The sequence below is a fragment of the Neodiprion fabricii genome, chromosome 3 (genome assembly GCF_021155785.1).
Source record: "Neodiprion fabricii isolate iyNeoFabr1 chromosome 3, iyNeoFabr1.1, whole genome shotgun sequence".
NCBI classification, from domain to species: domain Eukaryota; kingdom Metazoa; phylum Arthropoda; class Insecta; order Hymenoptera; family Diprionidae; genus Neodiprion; species Neodiprion fabricii.
Window position 1 is genome coordinate 30,072,506 of NC_060241.1, and position 26,330 is coordinate 30,098,835.

At 44.3% G+C, this 26,330-nt stretch overlaps 1 protein-coding gene across 4 annotated transcripts in view; it reads right to left on the reverse strand.

Annotated features, from left to right (window-relative positions):
- LOC124178186 (protein sickie) overlaps positions 1-26,330 on the reverse strand; it is a 176,616-nt gene that overhangs the window by 32,336 nt on the left and 117,950 nt on the right. For all 4 annotated transcript variants that reach the window (XM_046561407.1, XM_046561406.1, XM_046561409.1 and 1 more), the window contains 9 exons: positions 24,472-26,053; positions 23,311-23,705; positions 14,141-14,354; positions 8,610-8,960; positions 7,498-7,728; positions 6,772-7,186; positions 6,315-6,456; positions 3,828-4,072; positions 3,012-3,163 (listed from right to left, as the gene is read on the reverse strand). In XM_046561407.1, coding sequence (XP_046417363.1) covers positions 3,012-3,163; positions 3,828-4,072; positions 6,315-6,456; positions 6,772-7,186; positions 7,498-7,728; positions 8,610-8,960; positions 14,141-14,354; positions 23,311-23,705; positions 24,472-26,053 — 3,727 coding nt within the window. The remainder of the gene's footprint in view (positions 1-3,011; positions 3,164-3,827; positions 4,073-6,314; positions 6,457-6,771; positions 7,187-7,497; positions 7,729-8,609; positions 8,961-14,140; positions 14,355-23,310; positions 23,706-24,471; positions 26,054-26,330) is intronic.

Here is a 26,330-nt window from a genome sequence, read left to right on the forward strand (position 1 = left end):
TGTATGACCAAATATACAACAGCAATACGTGCAAGAATACCGAAATAGAAAACTGAAAGAATAATTGTAAAACATTTTCTATCGTTTTCTTACAGTATTCATATTATTTGAAGTCCGTTAAACAAATTTATTTCACATCAATGAAAAACCAGAAGTTTTTCAATAAAAACATTTCGTCGTATTTTCCTCGATTATTTTAATTACCTTTATTCTTTGTTTAATCCTTTTATTACTCTTTGAAGCCCAATAAAACGCACAACTTTGTATTTCGAATCTAATCAGGTTTCGTGATTGAGATAATTACAGGTCTGAATGATGAGAGAATAAACTGATATGGCACGCCAGCAATATTCAAAGCAATTGAAACTAAATTCCAATCATGTATCGAGGTAACTGTAACTGGTATTATCCGAGCCACTTTCAACTTTTGACTATCACATGTATGTGCTCTTGGTACCGTATTACGGCTTCTTGGCGGCCGCACGCACGTCGAATTTTATTTCTAAGCCAGATGTAAAAGAAAGAGGCCACGAAGGCACGTATACCCCAAAAAATCCAGGCAAAAAGTTGTACTTTAGGACGGTGCGTTCACAGCGGCGATGCAGCGATGACCGGGGCAAGAAACGGACATAGTCTACACATTAATAGACGCGTGCGTGTGTTGGTACCGTTAGCGTGGTTCGCCTTCAACAGGACATTCGTCGAGTGTACGCTGCAGGATCCTATCTCTCCTTTGTCTGATATCCACAATTTTTTTTTTTTATCACATTTTTTATTCCCCGCTACTCAGCTGCAACGCGTACGGCTGGATATCCTAAGCTAATATTGGAGAAACTGTACTGTGAGATATATATCAAGCGGAAATTCATCACGGTCTCGTATGGTTGAAATACTATCACACATATGTGGGTAGGTAAATACATATTTTTGAAAAGTACAAACAAACGCGAGGATCGCGGTGACAAAAAATCGTGGAAATGGGATGAGACATTTTTTTTCAAATTTAAAAACGTTTTGAGGTATGCGGGGAGAGATTCGTGAGTGGCCTATGTGTAAATACTCGGCACTCATACGTGTCTCTCACATGGCGCTGCACCCAAGCCCATGCAGCAGCCTCGTTGCGTAAAATCCAATAAAGATTGCCAGGCGACCAATAGCGAGCGATAAAATGCAGCCAGCGTTATCCATTGACTCGAACGGGCACGGGGCGATAATATTTTATGCTTTACTTTCGTTGGTTTCGGATGGGTTTGAAATCTCGTGCACACACACACACACACACGTACCGACCGATATCATTTATTACACAGAGGTTTGAAATACACAAGCGTGGGTGTAGCGGTTGTCGTTTGGCTTTACGGCTTCAGCTTGCGCATCAATTTCACTAAATGTCCCATGGAAATGGCTTAATCGATTCCGTCAAGCTGCGCGTAACTACAAAAATATACCTATCGTATCACAAACGAGTTGCCGCAACGCGAACAACTAACGATAAGTGGGTATTAGCCATCTTCGACAGGTATGGTTGAATTTCCACACATCCATATTTCGTTGAGGTATCGAAACACATGCATTGGAATGGCGACAAAATTGATTTGTGCCGATAGTCACGTTTGGGAAAGTGCGGGTCATTTGCACACATAGGTATGTATAACAGAGAACGCCGAACTTAACGGAACGCGTTCTTATAATCAGCGAAATGATCGTTGACCAACGGCTTGAGTGTGATTCAGGTTGAAATTCCTCCAAAGCACGTCAAGAGACCAGGCAAAGAATTTTCTAAAAGATTCTTATACGATTAAAAACCCGCATTTATCCAATAGACTGGACATTGATAATTTTTTTCCACTTCTACTTATACTGCATATCACTGATCACAGCGAATGCCAATCGTTAAGTTTGCTACCGAAACACCGGGGGGATACCGACGTGATGGAAACTCGTAAAACCTGACTGTAACGTGATGTCACTGCAAAAGCAAATTACTAACAGACAGAATCGTGGTAAAATGCAAAATTGCCACTCAATAGCATATATAAGTGGTTTTTATTAGCACAGCTACATCTTCATCTAAAGTTGATTATTCAAAAGTTTATCGCTATTAAATTGCCCGCATCCGAGTGCAGTCCAATTTCGGATTGAGACGCGTGTACAAATATTTTTCGCATTTATCAAGAAAGATAACCTACGTTACTTGTGCAGAAACTATACATGAATCTGTTAATGGTTAAACATCTTGAATCTCTATTCCTTACCAAGCATTAGCATCGAATCATTAACGTTAAATATTTTATGTACATTTCAAACCTGCCACGCGGTAAATTTACTTGATGGGGATACGTTATAGTCACGTTTAATAGTAATTCAAGCTAATGCGCATTACGGATTCACCCGATTTTCGACGATGAATCGTACAAGAATTCGCAGTAGCTGCTGCCTCACTCAGAACCATGCCTTATGTACAACCATCGGCACCCGTAATGGCTGCGGCAATTACCATATCCCGGTTGATATATTCTTATTCGAATCGGTTTTCGGATAGATATATGTAAATTATACCAGAATTTCGTTTCAACAAAGATTTCTACGTAGTTTACGTAATTTGAAATAAATTTTTTTCTGCTTCTTCAGCGCATTAAAAATCATTTGCGGAAATAGCACTTACACAGTCACGACTTTTTAGCGGCCGTAGCGAAAACGGTATCTCGGTGTTGGATCGCTTCGCGCGCGTTTCAGCAAATTGCAAACGTTGGAATTGCATGCGCACTGTGCAAAGTCGGTACGAGTATATATTCCGGAACAGAAGTAATTGAAACCTGCACCGTTGAAAGGTAGGTGTAATTATGCAGTGGTTTGGAAAACCATCGACTCACCTGTGCAATGACCGTGCAAATATACTGTACGCAAATTCGCACCGCAATGGGTATTACGCGACCAGAAATTGAAGCAATCTTCCTCGAACAATCTAATATTCGAGATCGTTATTCGATTCAATTTTAAAGAGCACTCACATTCGTCGACAGCTGGCTGGTGAGGGAATGGACCTTTTCTTGTGCGTCAAGAAGCTCGCGTCTCAATTTGCGCAATTCGTGTGCCTGCTTCTCCTCGGCTGAACTGTAGAGGCTGCTGGCAGTTGAGACCAGGGACACCGAGGACCCGTGAACTGCGAGTGAAAGAAAAGGTCAAACGCTTGTTGTGCCAGCGAATAAAAATGGTACGACACCGTCTAAAAAATTTTGTCGTCCGGCAGGTCGTTAAAAATTCTACCAGTTTGCTAGAATTTAATGGCGCGTTTGTGTGACTGCGGGGTTTGGCCTCGTCTCAGTGACTTCGAAACCCCGTTAGTGCGCAACAACTTTTTACCGACTTCTTACTCGACTGCAGAATTGACAGACGCTCTCTTCTCAATTTTATGGTCAATGTTTTTTCTGGTCCAAAATAAAGCTGAAGGTGTAAAACATATTCGAAAAGTTTTGATTTACTGCAGAATTCATTTCAAATTCTTAAAACGGCTTAAGGGATTTACCATATTAGCAGGATTTGTAAAGAATTTTTTACACTCGATTTAATCAACTAACTATGTACATATACTGACTGTATAAACACCTCCGTGTACTCTCAGATTTCACTTCTCGACCATGTAAAACTTCGCGACTATCCTTAATACGTAAAAAAAAGAAACCGTAGACTCGAAAAAAAAAAACACCGAACAGCATGAAAAAAACTCCGGTTATTTCGTGTAGTCAGCATTTTTTGTTTCCAAATATGTTAATCCACAAACAGTCGAGCAAGAATCGATGTTTTGCATGTACGTTACATCAACTTACTGTCGTCATCTTTGTGGACGTGTTGATAGAGGTTCGGGTGTTGCCTTGGAGCGTGCGTGGGTGTCGGTGATGTTGGTTGAGACCAGTGTTGTCCAGGACATCCCGCTGAGCCTACGGGCACGCTGTAGTAGGGCTCGACCCCGACACCGACCCCAACTCCAACCCCAACCTCCTCCCCGACGGAGGAAGACGCACCACTTCCTCGGGCGAGCATGGACGGGTACATTTTTTCACTTTTCGTTGACCTGAACCGATCAGAGATAAACCCAAATACGTTGAAAGTCATTAGCGAAGTATTATTGTTTTATCTTCGTGTGATGTTTTTTTCTTGAAGTTTCGCAGAGATAGTTAATGCAAGGCGCGGAAATGTCAAAAAACGGATATATGGCACTGTGGGAACTGATTCTTGATTTTGGGCTGATTTATGGTAGGACGACCGTAAAGATCACGGAACCCAATTTTATTGATTCTTTTGAAAAATGATTATGATACTCATTTCTTCGTGTTCTCCATTACCGTTAAGGTCGCCCCTATTTTACTTCTCTAAGTTTTCTTTTCATTTCCGCAGTACTGTGTATATCCGTGCAATCTGCCGACACTCCTGTCTATATACAAATAAACGATACTTGAAGATAAAGTGTATCGTTATACAGGCACTGTGAAAGCAGTTAGAGTTACGAGAAGTAACAAAACAGAGAGCCTATTCTCAATTTGTGATATTGCTTGATAATTTCACTCGTTAAGGTTTAACAACAATTTCTTTCTCTTGTCCTCAATTCGCTAAGAGCTGCAGGGTATTATAAGACAGCAGAAGAAAACGTCAACGTAAACAAGTGAGTTTGAAATTACGCCAACAACTGCAGTCACTAGTGGTGCATATATTCACCGTAAACGTTCAATTAGTGCCTCGAAAGTTTTCTGCCCTTTCCCTTTTTTCTCATTAACTCTTTTGCTCTCATTTCACTTCTCGAGAATTTAAAGAATAGACTCTTTGTGACTGAATGTACAGGATGGACCGGAGAAGTTTTAGAGCGAAATTTTTTGTTAACGCGATGTATATCAAGCACCGTCTTGTGCGTGAAAAAAAGAAAATGATTTCCCTTCGTTTCACATTTCGCTTAGAGTCTTTCGGGGCCAACCTGTACATACCAACGCAACTGAATATAGGGTACAAGGTATGTGTATTTATGGTTGCTACGCATGCGAAGGCGCACAAATGACATTAAGGACAAAGAAAAGTAACCGAAAACATGAAACGAATGAGTTAAGAATTAAGAAAAGGAAAAAAAGAAAGAAAAAGAAACGAAGGAAAGAAAAATACTGGTGTAGACATATTTATAAGCTTGTCAGATGCAAGAACACAATCGAGCGTTGTTACGACCACGTCGCTCCAATTACTTCGATTACTTTAATTACTCCAATTATTACCAAACGTGAACCACTCAGTACAGTGTCAAACTTTCTCATACGTCGATGTGCCGGGAATCTTTTGAACCAAACGGCCATCGTTCCAACAGAGTACAAATTGAACACCATCTCCACGTGGACCGCTTGACGCTACGCCGGAACGTATGTTGGGTTGCATACGCACAGGCTCGAGCAAACTCAATTTCATGCAGCCGTGGAAAACGTACCGAATTTATCAGTAGGCGATTTCTTTAGTACAACAAAATTTTGCATAACGATACTAAAATTTGTAATCGCTAAATTTTTGGTCGAAAACAACCTTTTATTCCGAAGATTATCGTCTTCTGTAACAATAATCTTCGGTTCATCTTCTTTGTACCAGAAAACTATTTTCCTAATTTATGGCTTCGAGTTGCCGAGTGCAAATTTTTAGATACTTCAAATTGGTCGCGATCAAAAGATTCGGGCGGTACATCGATACCGTATATATCGTGTGTGTACAACTCTTTTTGGTTTTTTTTTGTTTCAGTTTTTCTACCTTGGGAAGGTCCTGTCCCGCAGATGGCTAAAACGGTACCAAATCACTTTGTTATTTTGTTCAAAGATTCATTGTTCTTTTGAATAAAATCATTCACATAGTAGTTTTACAGTGTGGACGAAAAAAGAATTTTGTAAAAATATATCACCGCACTGTTCTGTATACAAAATTATTTGTTCGAAACGATTGTAGACGAGAAAAAAACACAGGTGCTTGAATGGATGTTTTTACAGTGCAAGAAAACCAGGATTCGATTAGTAATTCTAGTCTATGGGTTTGATACAAGCCTCGAATTTCAATTTCTAATATTTGTGTAAAATTATCATTCGAATTAGTTTCATAATCGTCACTCGTAAATTCTGTCACTTCAATATTATATGCGAACACACAGCAAAAAATGAAACACTGAATTCGGCATCAACCCCATGTTCAATCTCACGATAAATTTTTTTCGACCTATCAATACGAGGCTCATATCTTTTGGCCTTAGACCAGGCGATAAAATTTGTGATAGACAAAATGGAGATGAACGAGCTTCTCACCTGATCGAGTTGCTTCTGTTCAGCCGAGGCGGAGCTGGTGATCCGGTGGAATCCCTCTGGTGCATCAGAAGGCGGGCGTGGGTTAAACTGGCTCGATGGGAGCCAAGCGACTCGACGCTGTCCGCTTCACACAGGCCCATACCTGGCGGATGGTAATAAGAAGAATGAAACAAAAATTGACACTTGCACGATAAATATCAGAGAACTGGAGAAAACTACCGTGCAGTGAAGCCAAAGAAGCAATGATTCAAGAACCACAAAAACCGATTCTAGAAACGCGAACATTCACTTAACGGACCCAAATTCATCAGGTGTTTGAAACATTTGTTTATGTTCGAAATGATTCAATAATTATCATCCAGCGTATGTATTCCACGTTTTCGTCTAACAAAATAACTCCATCCCATTTCCTCACGACAAATGAAACATCCGTCAAGTGCGATCGGGTACAACTCACCTTGGCTGCGTCCGCTGGGTGTGTAGGTGTTGCTATGTCGCATCCATGATGTGGTGGCGTAGGGACTGCTGCCGGTGTAATATCCCTGGACATCGGGGGCAGCGTAGTTGCTGCAGGTGTCGCTGAGGCTACCGTCGGAGGGCTTGAGAACCCGCGGAGTGAAGGAAGACGTTGCACCGCCGCGATGGTGCGCCGCGGCAAAGAGGGCAGTGAACTCGGGGCTTCCCGGCTTCGGGAGGCTCTGAGAACCAAGCATCAGCCGATCCCGTACCGACTGCGATAACTGGCTGGCACTCGCCCCCGTAAGGCTGTAGCTCTTGTAGTGATGACCTTGGCCTTGACCCTGACCTTGATTTTGACCAGAGTTCGCCTGAAGCTCGGTAGTGCAGGTCTGCGTGCCACCCGACACCTTGACCTAGATGAAATTTATTCGATCATTCGAATGGTTTCAGTGACTCGGTATCGATTTACAGAATTGGAAGAACCCCTGTAGCAGCTTGAGGATCGGAAAGATATATTCTGGAATCGCAAACGTCCGTCGTAAGCTCGAAATGTGCTTAGTTCGATTCATTACGACATGTTGAGGATTTTTCAATTCGTGGTGCAGCAAGCCCCGCAATGCCTCAAAAGTTTTCATTTAAGATTTTTTATTCTTTGTCGGACGTTGAACTCTCATATAGGAGGATGAGAAATAGAAGATGATTAGGTTTCGTTACCAATACCAACCTTCGTACGAGGAACAGCGCTGACCTGCGCCGTCCTGGTAGGATCCTTGCTTCCGTTTTGCGAACCATTGGTGTTACTGGTTCCGGCACTGTGCCTCTTGACGTATCCGAAGCTCTGTGGAACCCCCCTGACCTTGCTGCTACCGCCACTGCTGGTCGAGGTACCGGAAGAAACCTTCTGTGGCTTCTCCCCGTTCGCGTACTCCGCCATTGCCTGTTTCCGATGCTTGTCCTGAAAAGAGCGCGACACGTCACGCGAGGCCGCGTATAATGCTATATCTACATACCACACACATACACGACAGCGCAGAAAAAGGAAAGAACGGAAAGAGGATGACTAACGACGAGGACTATTTTCGTATATCAGTTTCTCCACTTTGGCCAGCACGCATGGTATACACACGTCCAGTCCGCAATGTGGTTTCAGGAAAACATTTCTTCGCGTTAGTAATTGCAACAGTCATTGGAACAAATGTTTTCCTGTGCGTTCCACGCTCCATTCCACTTAACCGGGATGAAACACGGCTAAACTTATCTCGTCCTCCGCAGAGCTGGATGGTAACGGATGAATTTCTTTTACACTTCGTTAGTCGCCATTCCTGTATCTCCGAAGAGCTGTCAGCTGGCAGCTGAACCCCGAGAGCTCATAAACAATATGTTTTGGAAAAACATTGCAGATCACAAATTTTGCCAAACAGAAAAAAAACCTTCAATGGTTCAAGTCAAACAATTGATGAAGGTTGGGCAACTGTTCCTAAAACTTCAAAAATACTAAGGTAAGATTATACTAAACAATACCAAAGGAGGTTTTAAAGAAAAAAATAACCAGAGACTCTAGCTCAGCAAGAAATCCATTCTCTAAAACTAGAAAATTGCAGTCAGAGTTGCTGAAAAGATTATTTATGACGATATTTATGAGTTTCCTAAGTTTTGCCAGGTTTGTAACAACCATGTCTTTCGTTCATATGTGAACGAATCTCCTGCCGACAATTCTTCCTTTCTCCGTTTTGACCGAAATTGCAGGAAACTGAGTCACTGATTGGCCGTTGACTTTAACGACTGGGAAGAAGCTAAATGTAGAACAAGGTTTTCTCCGAAATTCTTTTAACTGACCTGAGATCGCCTGGAAGGACTAGGACTGGGTGGGCCCGGATGGCCAGTCGGGTCCCTGTCTCTCGCAGCGCCAGCCTCTATGTACATTTTCCATTGTTGGCTGTTCGAGTTACTGTTGGAGCTGTTGCTGTTTTGTTGGGGCTGCTTGAACGCTGAGGTGTCAGTTTGCTGCGAGCTGTCAGACTTTTTCACGTGGTGGTGACCGCCTGGGTGCCTCGAACTGACGACTCTGTGTACCACGTTGTTCCCAGCGGGGTGGCCCTGCTGCTGTTGTACACCTGGTCCTTGGGGGGTGGCACTCCCGCTCACAACGCCACCCCCCACAACCACGCTACCGCCTCCAGGCACCCTCTGTTTTTCAACATCATTCTTCATTATCACATGTTTATCATATTCATAGCGTACACAAATGTATTCAAATTCGAATTATCTGATCCAAGTAGCTTGAACTGACACAATGAGGACGACTGACATTAGTTATATTCTTATATTTAAAAACTGAACACTACAGGGTATACAATTTGTCAGAAAACTTTTCGACTGTCCTAATTTCAACATCTCTGATTTCTTTTAAGGTAGTAAATAATATTTTAGATTCTCAATTATTCGGAAATCCTGCAGTGAGATTTAACACTTCCATAAAGCTTTCGTTCCTAAGCTTAAACTGAGTAAAAAAAAAACATGAAATTCAAGCATTCCGGGCAGTCCATAAACATTTTTCATACAGCACCCGTTTCTATGGAATTAAATTTATGACGAAACGGTGTCAATAAATTTTCGGATAGGATCAAAAGTTTCCGTATAAACCTAAAATAGTGCCGCATCACTGATACGGATAACACAGCGCCACCGCGCCGTATATTTTACAGTACATATCAAATTGATGCCTAGCAGCTTAAAACTTTTTTGCACAACGATGATCATCATTACTTTGACTAATCACGTTATCACGATTATTGCAGATATAGCGAGTTAGTTAAAATAAGAAATGACATCCTGAAAAAAAATTAAATAAAATAGAATAGAATAACCGCGCCGCGTAAAATCACATTTCCGCGTCTGAGATTTGAGTAGCTGAGCTGAAAGAAAAATTGGTGCGAAAAACGTGGTGGAAGAAGACCGAGGAAGTGGCGAACGGGAGGGACGTGTACCCATGCTATAAAAGTTGAGATACGTGACTGAAATATCGACGAAAGAAGATTGCGTAATAAAATTCTCCCGACCTGAATAATTTTCCACGACCTACACCAAGCGTAGACGCAGCCGCCTATGTACCTAAGTCTGTACACTCTTCTCGTGCGACCAATTTGATTCTATCGATTTCCCACGGGGCCGTATCATCGAGCCTCCCGCTGCATGAATCAGAGGAGTCAGTAGGGGTCTTTCTGAAGTTTTTCGATGGGGTGTGTCTCATTCTCCTCTCTCTCTCTCTCTCTCCCTCTCTCTCTCTCTCTCTCTCTCTCTCTCGCGAGTCTCGAAGCGCCGTGACTACACTCGACGGATCTCTACGAGCCCGATGGGTGAGTCATGGGGGTCGGCACCCCGTAAACTGTTCGCAGTTTGGGCCGAGCCGCACTTTGGCTTACACATGGTGAACTGTACGGTCCAAGTTCTTATATGTACCTAGGACCTTACTGTAGAGAGTTTCAGCGGCCGGCTGCCACACGTGTTCCTTGCTGTCAGAGGCAGTTGACACCTACCACACCCAGACGTTACCCATGACTCTGGGCTTATGATTATACGTAGACCCCGTAGAAACAATAAATATTTCCCATGAAGCTTTGAACTTTTTTCTACCGTTAGACGGCTGCGCCGCTGACGCATCAGCAGCCGCCGCCTCAAGAACAACGTAGAAGACGAAATTCCCTACATCCAAGTTGATGAAAAACGATTTTTAAAACTCACCATCGATTACGTATCACCCCCGACTACCAGCTCCACAACATTTAGCGAAATGTCTTTAGTTACAAGTCTGATTATCCTCTTTCCTAATTAACCACACTCGGACGCTTTTTATCTTCCCAACCGCAGTTGGAAACGCTTTTATACAATTTGTCCTCGTCGATTTATTCTTCCGATACTTCGTTGGAATTTAGACTCTCGATAGTAAGATTAAAGAGGATGAGCAGAAGTTATTTCCAAATCTGAGTGAAAGTATTCGATCAGCGCACAACCGATTACATCGCAGTTAAATTTTCGATCCGTTCGCTGGTACGGTTCAAACGAAACAAGATTACTCTTATCGCGCACATGGAGTCACAACTTTAACGCGAAAATTATCGGTGCAAGTACAGCACGGTCTCTCATTACTCTCCAAGAATATTTGGGTCACGAGTTGCACTAAATTACTGGCACGCAGGTCCGTTTTCTGTGGGTGCGTAACGCGTTGCTCGACAGAACAGTAAACTGCGTAATCGCGCTTGTGCGAGAAAAGAAGAGGCGGAGCGGCCGGACAGTGCTTGCACGCACTTCCATGGACACGTGTAAACTGGCCACATCAGGCATACATACACCATTCCGACCACCCCCAGCTGCCATATGAGCCGGGTGTGTTATGACGTACGTACACATCCTCACGGTGCGTAAGCCACACGCGCACGCAACGCTCAACGCTCAACGCTTCTGCCCTATCACGAAAAAAAGGGCTGCAAGACCGTTTGCACAGTGGTGGTATAATAGTACGCATGCGTTGTGAATGCGTGAATGTTTTGCGTCGTGAGGAAGCGAGCGACATGCAGAGTGCGTCCACCCCGACTCCGATTGTTGTTACTTAGCTGATATCGATTGCGCAACTCGACCTGGCGTGACCCGTCTACATAATTCAATCAAGAAGTCCAATCTTCGGCCTATGGCTTGAGTCTCCTTAAGTCGATTTCGGGTCAGGCTTGATGGCATGGAGTTTTTGGGTTCGTTAATTTAGGGGCAGGAGGGTATAACGACGACTAAATTGACTTATATATCCGTTTTGCCCGAAATTTCTGACGTAAAGCATTCTCTCTTCGCCGTGCCTCTGTTATGCAGGTACTGCGTGAATACCGGGAGTCTTATCACGTTAAAGGCGGTACACCGAGTTGACGTCTGAGAAGGAAAAAGGACCAACCGAATTTTTCCATTATTTTAAAAACCATGAGAATGTAGATCCCTGGGCGATAAATGGATTGACTAAACTTCTACACCTTTAACGTATCAATGGTCTGTTGAGTTTTTGGTTCAAACTTTGTTTCGATGCGATACCATACCACAAAGAAACAAGAATTATTAATCCAAAACTATGCTCAGTCAACTTAGTCGAATCGCAAAAATACGAAGTTTTATAAGTTCGGTGAAATACGTGCAAAACGAGAGCGAAGGCTATTCAATGGAAATGAAAATCATGCCGGAAGGGTTGAAAGTCTCATTGAGCCCCGAGGAAAAAAAGGACAAGACAAAAGAAGTATAGATGGAGACGAGGCGATTAACAGAGAGTCAACAACGAACGGAGTTTTGGTAGCACTCCATTTTCTTTTAACGTTTATCGATAAGAGACCCTGGAGTCTACAGGAGTCGGGGAAGCGCCAAGGCGGGAAGAGCAGGTCTCGGCAATTCCTTCTTAAGAAATATAAGTACTGCGCACTCTTTGCCGGTGGCGAATAGACGGTTAGCAAAAGAGGTCAAATGTTTTACCAATAAGTGTAGGCTGCTCTTAACCCCGTCCGTTTCTTCGGCTGCTTCACCTCGCGGTGACAACAGAAGCCTTCGGCTTTCAGGATGAGTACCAAAGAGAACGAGTGAGCAGAGGAAGCGCAGATTGTCGCCTCAACGATCGGGAGTGCGTGATTTTTGTTCGAACAAAAGGTGGATGGCACATGATTTGAAGTGTGTTATTTCGATGACTGTAATAAACCGATCTCAGAGAAAAAAGAATACAAAGTGAAAACGAGAACTATCGAATCGAGAGTCTTTCTTATTTCGAAATTCTTTCAAAGTTGCTTTTGCGATTGAAGAATAATTACAATTTCTAAGCTCTCAGTTGTTTAGTATTTATAATTTATAATGCTGAGCTCAAACCGTTTCAAGGATCAGGTGTCATTGATAGATTATGGTAAACATTGCGTGTTGTAAATGAGTACAGCGGATTTTCACCTTTCCTCCAGACGAATATGAATAATAAAGAATTACGGAGCGGAACTCGAGTAGCGATGATTAAACCCAGATTATAATAATAATTTCACCTAATTGCTCCCTTAGAATTGGGAGATGGGATATAGTATACCCGGGTCTTTTGTATCTGCAGCTATGAATGAATACGCCCCTAGGTTAGCCCGAATTCTAAAGACTCGACCCGGGGCATAAACCACTTAGGATTGTTAATAAGAGGAAAACTAGACCGACGAGCCCCCCAAACCCCGTCGGAAGAGGTCTCATAACAGGTTTGCTGCCGTACGTACATCGAGGACTGCAGTTAAAGTTTAAGCCGTAAAAACACCCGCGCTGTGGGGGAACGAAGGGACGCGAGGCCCGCTTCAAATTAAAACGCGTCGACTTAGTCTTGCAGCTGCCCTTAACCGTGAGTTGACCTTAAGTGATGGTATAGCTCATTCTTGATAACTTGGACGTATGGCTTCTTCGGCGAATCGCGCCGTCTGAGAAGACGGGGTTAACATCCCCTGCACCCTATTCAATATTCAGCGCAATGCATGCGTCAGCAAGTCTGTCCCAAGTTTTGCAACTACTAAGAAGTTTAGCTGGCGGCAAGAGGAGTCGAGGGAATAGATTTCGAAGAAAGATTAATGTCTGAAGATCGAATACGTCCAACTACGCGAGATAATCACAATGGAATCCAAAATTGCAAAATGGATCGGAAATCATCTTTAGGAAAATTAAGTAACTTAGAAATGAGTTTATAACTCGCTAACTTCGACTTGGGAATCAGTGATACATGTCGATATTATTGATGAATCTAAAGTAAATTATTTCCTTGATTTTTATTGGGAATTAATGAAATAAGGAATGCTCAACGGTCGAATTAAGTACTGACATTGATTTGACTGGAATTTTCCTGAAGAAGTATACGTCTGTTATTTCAAAATTTTTGCACAATCTCTGGACCGCTTAGTTACCCGAAGTAATATTCGTTATACACGTTATACATCCAAGCCTTGAAGGTATTAGTACGTATCATGAAACAGTTTTTGTCACCCCACAATAAACGGCGGAATGCCTCTGTATCGGTGGAGTTAATTACCCTTTTACCAATCAGAGTATGAAGCGTAATGCGTTTAGGTAGAGGAACGTAATTACGGCGAACCTCTTGGCGGAAGGGTCGTTAGCCGATAGAGATTAATGGACGACGGCGTAAGGTTGGACCAGCTGTCTACTTACGCTAAGACACGTCAATTTATAATACATTGTCTGTTGAAATCCACGCGGTACGTGCGACGTTTCCGAAAAAAAACTGAATACGGTGCCGCAACAGTCGAAAATATCGCCATCAATCCCGCCGCGGATGTGTATTGAGCGATTTGCCACTTGATTGATTGTGGATGACTAACCTTGTGATGAGAGGGATGACCAGCGTGGTTGGCGGCGGGTATGGAGGCCAGTTCCTCGATGGTGAGTTCGGCCAGGGCGTCGCTTCCACCACTACAGCCTCCTAAAAGACCACCACCATCCGACCTCCCGGCGCCCGACGGCCTCTTCTGGACCCTCCGAGAAGACACCAGATCTTTAACTCCGGACAATTCTCGTCTCGAACCACTCACCAGTCTGAAACGTGAGGGAAAGAGCCACTTTATAGTTTATCGAAAGAGCCATCTTCGTGTTACGGAATTCTTCCGAAAGAAACAATGACGCAGTTTACATTACAATTTTACTATCGAAAAGATAAAATAACCAGTCTTCGCAGCTATGGAGCAAGATTGCTTTCCGATTGGTCGACCTCATTCATCGGAAATTGATTCTCAATAGTTCTCAATCACAGTGGAGTGGTTGTAAACAGCGAATACGTGCGATTCGTGACTTGCAAGTGTGAATACAACTGCAAGGCATTCTATGCATGCGCGTTCGTAATCAAGGTAGGTAGGTACGTGCGGTTTCGTTGAACCCAGCGCGTCGCAATACCGAGAGCATTCGCAATCTCCATACAATCAAGAGGTATAGAAAATATTCTACGAAAACTTGTGTACGAATGAAAAGACCGCGGTATTGAATATGGAGTGTTTTCACGTTCGAGAATCTCCGGGGAGGACTATTATCTGACTGTATCTTTCGTCTGCCAAGAAGCGAACCTGATACGCAGGCGTGTCGACCTCCGCATTTTCTCGTTTTCCTTTCATTATTCTCTCTTCATAAATTCTCAGACGCGTTTTGTCATCCTGAATCGAACCACCTAAATCTTCGAGTCTTCATACCCCACCGAATGCAATCCTGGTTAGATCCAAATAAAAATATTTGGGATTGATATCACATAATTCAGTGTACATCGGATAGGATTCATTGCCTTTACCAGACAATGTGACCTGTCCATAAGTGACCTTAAGCTTCGAATAAAACTCTCATCTCGGTAGGAGTATTTCTGGCACGTCTGACGAAATGGATAACACGGGGAAAAAACCAGAGTCTCGCTGTGTGGTTCAGAAATTTATGACTAGACGTCGGTCGCCGACGCGAGCTTCGATATTCCCCGACCTCGTATGACCTTCTCGAACGTCAACCATCGTTATGAGGAGCCATTAACACTTGGTGCTGCGGTAATGCTTCACCATTCGCTTCAGAGAGCTGTGAACCAGCACATTGTTCCACACCACGAAGACGCGTAATCACGCCATTACACTTAATATCGGTATTTGGAAGGCCTTTGTGTCTCGGAGCACTTAACCAATTCCTACGACGAGCAGAGACGCCTTCCTTCTCAGTTATCTCTCCAGAAGGAATAGCTCTATTAGCGAGATTAAACCATCGGCCCAATCTATTCCACGCCACCTATATAATATTCCCACCCCGTAGTGACCAGAGTCCAATTCACTGTCGTCCCTCGGTCCTTCGGTTGGAACGCTCGCCGCGACCAATCTACATAAGCAATATCCTGAAGACCGTCGGAAAAATTTCACTTGCACTAAGTGATTGGATTTCCCGATTCGAAACCTTTGATCTACACGGTGGATATTGCACAAATAACCAAATGCATCGGAGGGAGATGAAAATCTCTCCTTCATCATCCAGCGAATGTTCATTTTAACTCTAAGCTGTAAGCTGGAGATGTTATTTTTTCAAAACCAGCCATCATACTCTTCTCGGAGAAACGTTTCCGTTGAAAGACCGGAAGTTGTAACTGCACTGCGTCACAACTCACTGCTGCAGGTTGAATTTTCACCGCAACAACGTCAATGAATAATTCCTCATTGTTATCAAACGTCTGCAATTGTGTGCAAAACGTCAGATACTTTAGAAGGATCGCGTCCATCAGCGAATTTAATTACAACTTGCGTATCACTCTCGTCAGCGATGTTCAACCGCGAGGCTTGGAGAAATAATCACAAGATTGGGAATAGTTCCAGCTATGGTATGAATTCAACTCCATCCATCTACGGTTGCCAAGTAAACCGTCGAATGACGTCTTTCCATTAATGCTGGCCTAACATCGTCGCAGGACGAACCTTCGATTATTGATCAAGTTATCAGTCTGTGGCTAATTCGCAATCTCAAGTATGATCACGTTGAAAGATTGAACAGACTGGCACATCCCGAAGCTCGTAATATGTTCAGTGGGGTGATTTCGGGATGACAATATATGAAGGCCGCTCAAAACGAATACCCTTGTCGATTCCTTTGTCCTGTGCACAGATTGGGCACAAAGAGACAAGGCTCAATATTGTTTTAATCAGTGCGATACTGGAACTCTGTCTCACTGCTAATTTGGCAATTGTATTAATCTAGTCAAATTGAGGACTGGAGTCAACTGAAATAACATACCCGCCTATTCTACGAAGTAATCAAACCCAGACTTTTTCAAAACTGACGGATTGTCTTGGATAACAATAACTTCAATCCTGAACAGCTGACGGGACGAGTTCAAAGTATTTGTCCTCCTATTGAAAATGAGCAATTACAATGCACGGTCCTTGTGTGTGTTTATCTAATTAAAGCCACTGTTCTGGCAGTAGATTACGCTTTTACCTGTGACAAAGAGAATGGGTTACCGAGATTTAGCTACCTCACAAGCCTTCACGAGCATAAAGAATACATGAGCATAGTAAAGTGTCCACCTTCAGGATTGTGGCTATACAATAATACAACTAGTCACAAACTACAGAAAACGCTTTTTCATAATTGATAGGAAGACCATAGCCTGGAGTTATAAAAGTCACGATAGATGGGCTGTTCCTTGACAGTCGTTTACTTGCATTATAAATGAAAGCATGAGCAGTGATTTCGTTTGGCTTTCCATAAAGTTCCAATTTGGGAAAATCGAATAAGTTCCTACATTCTAAAAATCACGGAGTTATTGAGATTAAATTTAAATAGCTTAAAGAATAAAAAATATTTTTCGTCTTACACACATAAATTTGCAATAAACTACTGACTGAGATGTTGTATGAAGAATGTGTAATGAGTTTCAAGCGCTACCAATTTCACCTTTTTTTGTTTTGTAGATCTATCTGAATAATGTATTGAAAAACTTCTTTGTTCAATTTTGGGCGCAAACAATTAATCACAAAGAAAAATTTGCGTTGAATACTAATTCAGCCCAATGTACTAAAGAACCTGGTAAATCATTGGAAACTTTGCCCACGAAGTAACATCGGAGTTTGAAGTTTGGCGAAAAGCAATATCTGCGATACAGATTGAGTCTTTGAAAGTTCGAGTCGCGTTAGACTACTTTCAAACGACATCAGAAGAATACCTAATTGGTTAAAAACCGCGGCCCCATGCTCGAAACTGACCGACTGAAACTCTGACAGCTAAAATTCTGTCCAAACCTATTTCGTCTAATTTTCAGCGATTCGGTATTAAATCGAAACACTAAATTCGCAAAATTCCTACTCCTACAACATGGCCTATCAAAAAATGCAAACCCCATAAACACAAGCCACGAGTATAAATGTACGGTTACCGAGTAATAAGATTGAGGGTAAAAATCTACTTCACCTTGTCCGCTCCGGTTCCTCGCTTCGCAATACCTACAACAAACTGGAAAAACACGATCGTCTCGAACCGTCACGTCGACGGCGACGGCGCACGAAAAACCCCGGAGAAATACTCACATCGTTTAATATAACAACCCCGTAATTCTGCCGCACGGATAATAATTATTTCCACCGTTTTCACCGTCCACCCCGTAGATCCCCGAAGAGGCACGTTCGGATCACCCTGGTGGACGGGCCGGGCCAGGATCATCACTGTCAGTCCGCTGCCGCCCCGGACTCCCCGCCCGTCGTGGTGCCAGTAGGCGTCGCGACGCCAGCAGGTCGCGCCACCGCACGATGTGCCGGGGATCGATCGGCGTGACGTCACGGGACGCCCTGGACGCAAGCGTCATCGCTTCGTACTACCCGCCGAAGTAGTAAATGCCTACGGTTCTAGTGCCTGACGGTTTCGGCCGGTTGACACGACCGACGTCATTTCCCGCGAAAATATGACACGGACTGGTATTCACCCTGCACAAAGTGATATCGAATTGCGTCATCGTTCCTCCTTTCGCCCCTGCCTCTTCCCCTACCTCACCCCGCGCAGTTTAGGATAATGTAACGACGTCTCGTACGTTCAGGGATATGTGCCAAATATGATTGAAAGCTCCCAGTGATCCACGATTTACCGCAATGATGGGGAGATAAGGAGATACGGCCCTCTTGCGTCGGACGATTATGTACATCGACGCTTTTCGAAGAAAAATTTCGCCTGCTTTGTCGTAACTCGTAAAGGTATAATTCAAAATAAAAACGGAGGGAGATGTGTAACGCTGAATGTCTTTTACATTACATGTATATATAAATATCCCTTGTTGCTCGATCCCCTTGTTCTCTGCAAAGTACGATCAGCGACAACTTTTACAGTTTTTGCGAACTCGCTTGATGTCCGACATTTTCTTACACTGCCAATCACACTCGCGAATTGGCAAAGTTTTTCGTTTCCCGTGCAGGTTTCTTGGTCTCATTTCAGACAATACCAAAGTATTTCTACGCCGTCAACGATGATTCTTCTAAATTTAACCAGCGAAAGCCGTTGAATAATCGGCCACTATTCAGCGGGGGTTAATTTGCATGCACCCCACATAAAATGTGCTTTTCAAGCGTCGTTTACCAGAGTTCTAATTAGACTGATATGGCGGGACTATTAGGCAGTGGTGAATTGCCAATTAATTATCTCCGCTGCAAAGAGTTTATTCCTCTTGAAAAGCATACGAGCAGATAGCGTTTGAAATGGCTGTTGAATATACCTGTATCGGATCGAAACTGATTGTGAGAATCAAGGAACCTCGATAATGAGTCGAATTTAATCCGACCCAATTAGGGAAATTTCAAACAATGCAGGGCATGAGACTTGGTACACGGTGGTCTTTTTTCGAATCTTGTGAATTTAGATGCATATAGAGATAGGTGTGTACACACATATATATATATATATATAAAATATATATACATATATACGTATACTTATTAAGGGAGGCTAATTACACGCCATATCGAGGTAGGAAGCCTCTTGCCTCGACGATAACACCGCGCTGATGGAGCGTATAAAAATGAATCGCGGCGGGCGGAGGCAGAATGAGCGGGAATCGTTAAGCCGCTCTGGTTTCCATTCCATATCGATCAGAGATGAAAAGTCCAAGATTTCGCGAGGGCGTCACGGCTGCAGCTACAATAAGCCAGGCGAAAGCCGAACGCTTAGGTTTAATGACTCTGCGCTGGTTTTCAACGCGGCATGGTAGGAAGGTGGAAGGAGCAAGGTAGGAAGGAAGGAAGGTGGGCATAATAAAGTCGCCGCCGTGCCGCGTAGATGGTAGGCGTGTTTATGCTAAACAGGCTTGCTGCAAGCCCCATCGTCGTGCAGAACTTACTGCAAGCCGTAAAAATTCATCGCTTTTACCTAAGCATGCGAAGCATTATACGTCGTTATTCGACTTAATTTTCTTACTTCCTCTTTCTTTACTTTTTTTTTTTTTACTCTTCTTTCTACACAACTCATTTAGCGGTTTATCAAAGTTTAAGATGCGAGAAAATCTCGATGATAATAAAAGGGTGCCCAGGGGTGAAAACTGCGCGGGATGGTCCGGCTGTGTAACGCGCCTGATATAACGACGGATAATAGATAGATATTATAGTCTATTCCGGCAGGCCCAAGGCTGCCCCTTTCTCGACAAAGGACTTCCTTCAGACGTAACAATACCAGCATTCAGCTGAGAGATAGCATTCATTAAATGCACCCGGCATCACGTGACGCACCAACACGCCTCTCGGTCATTTCTCATTGTTCTTAACGATTCCCTCCCCGCGACTGCACTTTCAACCGCAGATATATTGTATCACATATACGTATACCTATACTGTATTATATACTTTCCGCACAATATCTGTAATTAATACTCGTCGCTTTTCGCCCAAGGTGCATGATGTAAAAAATGATACTCATTTTCATCGATCCCCATCGCATTTTATTCACGAAAATTGTGCGGTTATGAATTTTCAATGTCGAGTTTTCTGAAGGTTCGAATATACAGCCGTTCACTTTCTTTCTCGCATCTCACGCGCGTGATAAAAAGGCGGGCCAAGTCTGGTCGGGGTCTTGCTTCCTATACGTGACTGAGCCATTACAAAATTTTCATGTCTTTTCCCCTGGACCTGGTTTCCGAAGCTTCCAGTTTTTACGACTCCCCTATCGGAGTGGATGGAATACAATTTCACTGAATTATACCGAGACGATACATTCCATCCTACCGAACCATCAACTCGAGTTACGTTATCTTAATGTGCGCGTCCAATCGACTGCAATCCCGAAATGAAAATCGCGTGCAAAGCCGTTAGAAAAAATCGGCAAATTTTGACAAAGGATGAAGAGGACGGAGTCAAAGGTGAAGTGCGAATTGAGAGAGGTAGGGTGGTGGAGGTGAACGTTCATTGCATCAGAATGAAGACAATAGTTCTTCGCTCGAGGAAGCGCGACCGAAAACACGGCCCGAGGATCACGGCCCCTTGATATTCCAAGGAGTTCCTCCCACCGCGAGTATTCGATTCCCGCAGAAATATCTGCCAACTCCGTCAGATTTCCATTCCTTAAACCTACCCCTGCATGCAACGGCACCCTTACACCCAGGTTCAGGCGGGTTATGGAAGAAGCGAGGGTGTCGAGACCGCGGCGGAAGTGGGCCAAAACGGATAATCCCGATTAAATCCCGTGGATTGAATTCGGCCACGTTAAGCCTGCTCGAGCTGGGGGAAGAGCGAACTCTGTGCCCCGTCGCGTTGTTTTCGAAGCAGCTCTTCTCGAGCCAGCAGCCAATATCTCCGCTGCCTGGACGAAATTTTTGGCGAAGGCCGACGGCGAATATTGAGTGCTCGAATACGGGGAGGAATTTTATCCGGTATAGGAATAGACGGTTTGAAACTGGTTAGGATCGGATAATGCAAGTTTTTCTGGATATTGGACGTCGTGTTTGGATATTCCAAGGATGTATATTGCTACTCGAACGCGGGAAACCATTCAGCGCTGAAGTCGTTGCTGGAAATATCCGGCCCTCGATATGGCCAGCGAGTGTATTAGACTTTGTAGGACGGTACACAAGGGCTTCTCATGTTTCCTGTAGTGCCTGCACCTATATCATTCGTTTGAAAGGCGATACAGTTTCTCGAAATTTAATCCTCTCTTTGCACACTACTACGGATCGATCTCACCTCCGCGCTGTGTATTCGGGAGGCAGGGTGGCAAGGGTCCAACCGCGTGTATAGCAGGCCGCGTTTTCTAGTAATTGCATGCCGGACCCGAAAGAATTTATAGACCAACCCGTAACCGAAACTTCGCGCCAGACGGTGCTGCAAAGTTCACCTCGGGGTTAAGGAGGGACCGGCTTAAATACGCGCGTGACTGCCAGCCCCGTATTTCCCAAACGAGGAAAACACTCGGTCAATTCCCATGAAAGTGCGACCCGGTCGTTACTAGTTTTCCCGCATTTCCTAATTCCACCTATCCTCAAACCCCACGCCGATAATATCTTACCTGGAAATGAAGTTTCCTCCGATCGCCCCGCTCTTTTTTATCTCATCTTTCGTTTCCACTCGATTCTTGTAATGATCATCGTTATAGCTTCACATATTAGACGAATTTTTTCTACTTTTTTCTCACCCCTCATGCACCGAGATATTCAAAACATCACGTTAATGCCAGCTCGTACAGACGTGACTCTAGGCATTCGGGATAACGCAACTTCTACGTATACGAGTTTTAAAACAGCTCTGATTAGCCTAGACACGCGGCACGTGTCCTCCGCACCACGGTATTAATTATTCGCCGAGAGTTTACCCGGTTTAATTCAATTAATCCAACCCGCGTTGTAATTAGCGGCTAAGACTCAACCTCCAAAATTAGCGTAGCAAATTACGGTTAATTAAACGAAATTAGAATGAAAGCGGTCTTTTAACTGCGCGACTACATTACCGCGAGTTGTTGGGTCTACGACGTCTCAAACCCTCGCACATAATGAAAGTCCAACACGAAGTCGCGTTACTTGCTACATGGGAAATATACTATTTCTTTCCTTCTTTTTCTCGTCGCTTCTATCACCGTGAGAGTCTTACTTGCCAAATCAATCGACATTGTGGCTCATCCATTAGGATCAAGGTTATGATGTCGATGTGACAAAGCACGCGTTTCTCGGCATCTCATTTCCACGACTTCATCAACCATGCCTGGGTCGTACAATTTTCGAAATTTTCACGCTTACCGGGTCAGAATTTAGGAGGGGAGTTTCGCGGTTTTCGTCTTTGTGTACCATCATTCTTTCGGTCCACTTCTTTAGGAGGATCTCTACTGTGTGCCAAAAGCGTCTCTTGTCTCAGCTCTACGTATAGATATACATATACATACAACGCGGGCGCCGCGAAACGCTTGAACAAATTTTATTTCACTCCCAGAAGGGCGTTTCGTAATGCGTTGCGGCTGTTTCGTAGAAGTGATGGAAAGTTCTTGTTTTCATCTGAAATTCTTCAAGCCGTGACTGCTTTACGGGATTTCAATCACGAAGAATGAAATTTTTGAAATGAATAACATTTTTTAAGGACTAACTTTAGACTGGATTCGAAAAACTTCAATTATTCTTACAAACCGCCAAGCTGGCATGAGAATTACAAATTACAACATTAATCTTATCAAAAATTGTTTCAATTGAATTCTCTAAATTCTATCATGAAGAATCCGTGAGACACGGTTCTAAATAAAAACCGATACCTTTTCCTACACGGAACTAGCGTTACAACACCGACTACCGAAGTCCTCGTTGAAATATATCGCAAGTAAACGGACCGTCGGTTTAAACTTTTTTTCAGTAGGATGGCGAGCGGTAGCGAAACGACAGTGAAAAATTGAGGTTTGAAATTGGTTTGGATAAAAACTCGAACCCTTTTCCGTCGAAGGGATGAGCCGAATAATTTTCGGACGATTGGTTTTAAATCTTCCGCGGGTAAATTGGATCAACTTTCTCGTACGTCACAGGTTATTCGTTTTCATCTCTTACCGGTCATCGTGAGAATAATCGGGGATGATTCTTCGAGCGTAGAGGGGGGCGCCACCCTCCGATATGTAACCGTCGCAGAGGTCCGACAAGGTTCGGCTTCCGACCCCGGGTCCGCCACCGACGCCGATTCCTCCCCTCAGGACTTCCCTGTCGCTCAGATACCCGGAGGCAATATCACTGTCCGCGTAATCGTGACCGACGTGTCCGACGTGGTGATGCGACGAGGAATGGAGCACCGTGTACTGCCGCGTCGTAGTTCTGCTCGGCAACGTCTGCAGACCTCGTGCACCCGGGGTGTACCCGCGGAGGAGAGGCTGCATCGGCTTCACCGTCATCTCCGTGTCCTCCTCGGCGACGGTGCCTCCTCCTCCACAATTTGGGACTTCGGATAAAACCTAGATGAAGAAAACGATTGGTTTTAGATCTCGTTGAAAAGTTTCGAAGGGTTCATGACAGTGCCCAATCCAATCCTAATAGATTTCGACAAATTTATAACAGGAAGCGATATTTTTTGTCAGCTAATAGTAAACAGTGCTTTTATCTTCGAACATTAAAAGGTATAAAAAAATAAAGTATTCGAGTTGTACCGAACGAGCATAAACAGAGAGAATTCAATCCAATACGATTCTTGGAACCCTTATCACAGATCATTCTGTATGTAAATGTACACCCAAGTTCTCATGTTTTTACTTCGTATATACTTCGTAAATGAATTTATTCTATCGTTATCGTGTTTATTCAAGACCGCGTAAAGTCCGTATTTTTAACGCGAATCTACGCCTCGATGCGTGTAAAGTAACTGATTAATTGCCGCATTACGGCTGATGTATTGAAATCAAACTGACAATGAGAAGATACCCTAATCTTTAACAGCTTACAAGAAACGAAATTCATACTATCGATGAAGCCTGTTATATCGATTCGAAAGTGTTGTGGACCTTTTCAAACCGTCTGGACATCAGTTAAAGCAGACGGTTTGGATCTCCATGCGATACTATATTCATTCATATATTTTAGTGTAGAATTTTATAGCATTTGGTAGAGTGAAAAAAAATAAAAGTGGAAGATCAAATCTATTTCCCGTGGTCCAAAGAAGCCGTCTTTCCGGCAATCAATAAAGCACCGATCAACGATGATAGAACGAGTGTAAGCTCGACCGACCTTTTCCATTTGTTCGAAGGTAGTCTCGATTTTCCTGTTTGGAATGGTTTTGATGTCACTTCCGCTCTCGCTGCTCGGCCTGTATATGACGCTGCTATCGCTCGAGTTACTCTGCCCAGTGCTGTTCGAGTTGCTGTGCGAGCTCTCGGACATTAGGTCGGAAATACTGGGCATCGGAGAGACCATGGCGACCGTGTTTGGATCAAGCTTCCGGTGCAAGCTGTCAGCCTTGTACTTGTTGGGCGTTGGAGTGCCGAGATTGCACGGATCCTTGGGGGGTTTCGAGGTGCCCTTGACGAGCGCGGTGGGTTTAGGAATGCTGGACCCAGGAGCGAGATTTTGCATCGAATTTCCCAAATTACTGCCCAAGTTGTTCGGGGGCGTTTCGAATCCCTGACCGGAGGGACTGGCGTCGGACTTGATTTTCTTTTGGCACGAACTGTTGTCACCTTGCCCAGAGTTGTAATTATCGGCTTGATTACCGCTGTCCGTGACGTGAAGAGAAACCGGTGACATCGGGACTTTTGTCGAGGACTCATTTTGGTTCGGTGTTCGAGCTTCCGCGGTCCGCGTTTCGGTGGGAGTTGTTTTTTGATTACCATTTTGCGCCGAGGGCGTTATGTCCGCAAAATACTGCTTCTCGTTGCCCTCGTCGACCGTCGAAAAGTGGTGCTGTTGCTGCTGATTCGTCTCCAAGTGATGATTCTGCGCGTCCGATATGTTCGAATGGTTCATTGACATGGTTTTATCGAAGGGCGAGACCTGTCCGTGGCTCGGCGAGATCGGTGACCCGGAATAATTGTGCTCCTGGACGTTTTGCTTGATGAAACCGTTGCTGTTCGGGGTGACTGCCTTCTGAGCAATTATATCCTTGTTCAGTCCATTCGGAGGGCCCTTGAGACCTTGGAGCTGAATTTTCGAGTCGGATATTTTGCCCGGAAGTTCCATTTTCGGCCGCTGGGCGTGTTTCGTTTCCGATTTCTGGTTTGCAACGATCTTAGTTTCCTGCAGAGGTGCGACTGTCTTCGGGGCCGTCAGAGCGGCGTTTGTTTTCTGGGCCTGACTAGTCGGCTTCAGGAATTCCGCATTGCTCAGTTTCTTGTCCGAGACGAGCTTCGGCGCGATGTTGGCGATTTTGCTGGTTTTCGCGTCCTCGACGGGCGGAGTGTAGGCGAGACCCTTTTCGGGACCCTTCGTCCTCGCGATTTTGCTCTGCGCCTTGGCCTGTTCCTTCCTCGCTGCCTTGGGGCTCGCCTGTTTAGCAGGTTTGGCTTGAAGCTTGGACTTGAGAGCTCTCGACTTCGGCGATTCTACCTGAACCTTGCTCTGGTCACAGAGGGAAGTCGAGCTGTCCGAGTGTTCCGACCTCGCTGACGAGAATCCGGACGAGCTTGAGGTGCGCTTTGAAACGCCGGAAGACGCTTTGCTTCGTTCCTGATTCTTCTCCTTGTTGTTGAAGAGCTTGAACTTGTCGAGAACCGAGTTCTTCCCCTGTTGCTGTACCGTCGGCTGCGGCGCTGCGTACGGCGAGGCCTGGGGCGCCCTGAGACCACCGGGTCGGCCGACGGTCGAGGCCCGCGGGCTGAAAACAAGATTCACCGAGTTTAGCATATTTCAAAACCGGGCGGAAATTCATGCGAGAATCTACGAGCAGCAGAAGGGCGGAATCCCTCGGGTGCTCATCAAACTACCACTTGTTGGGCAACTCCGGAATGGGTCGTTCGGGGTCGAACACCTGCCACGTACATGCACCGGGGTAACGATCTTCGGAATTCAGGGGGGTGGAACAGAGAGGATAAGAGAGTGCTTCGTTACCCGTTAGAGAGCATGGAGGGTGTCGAAATATTACAGCTCTGTGT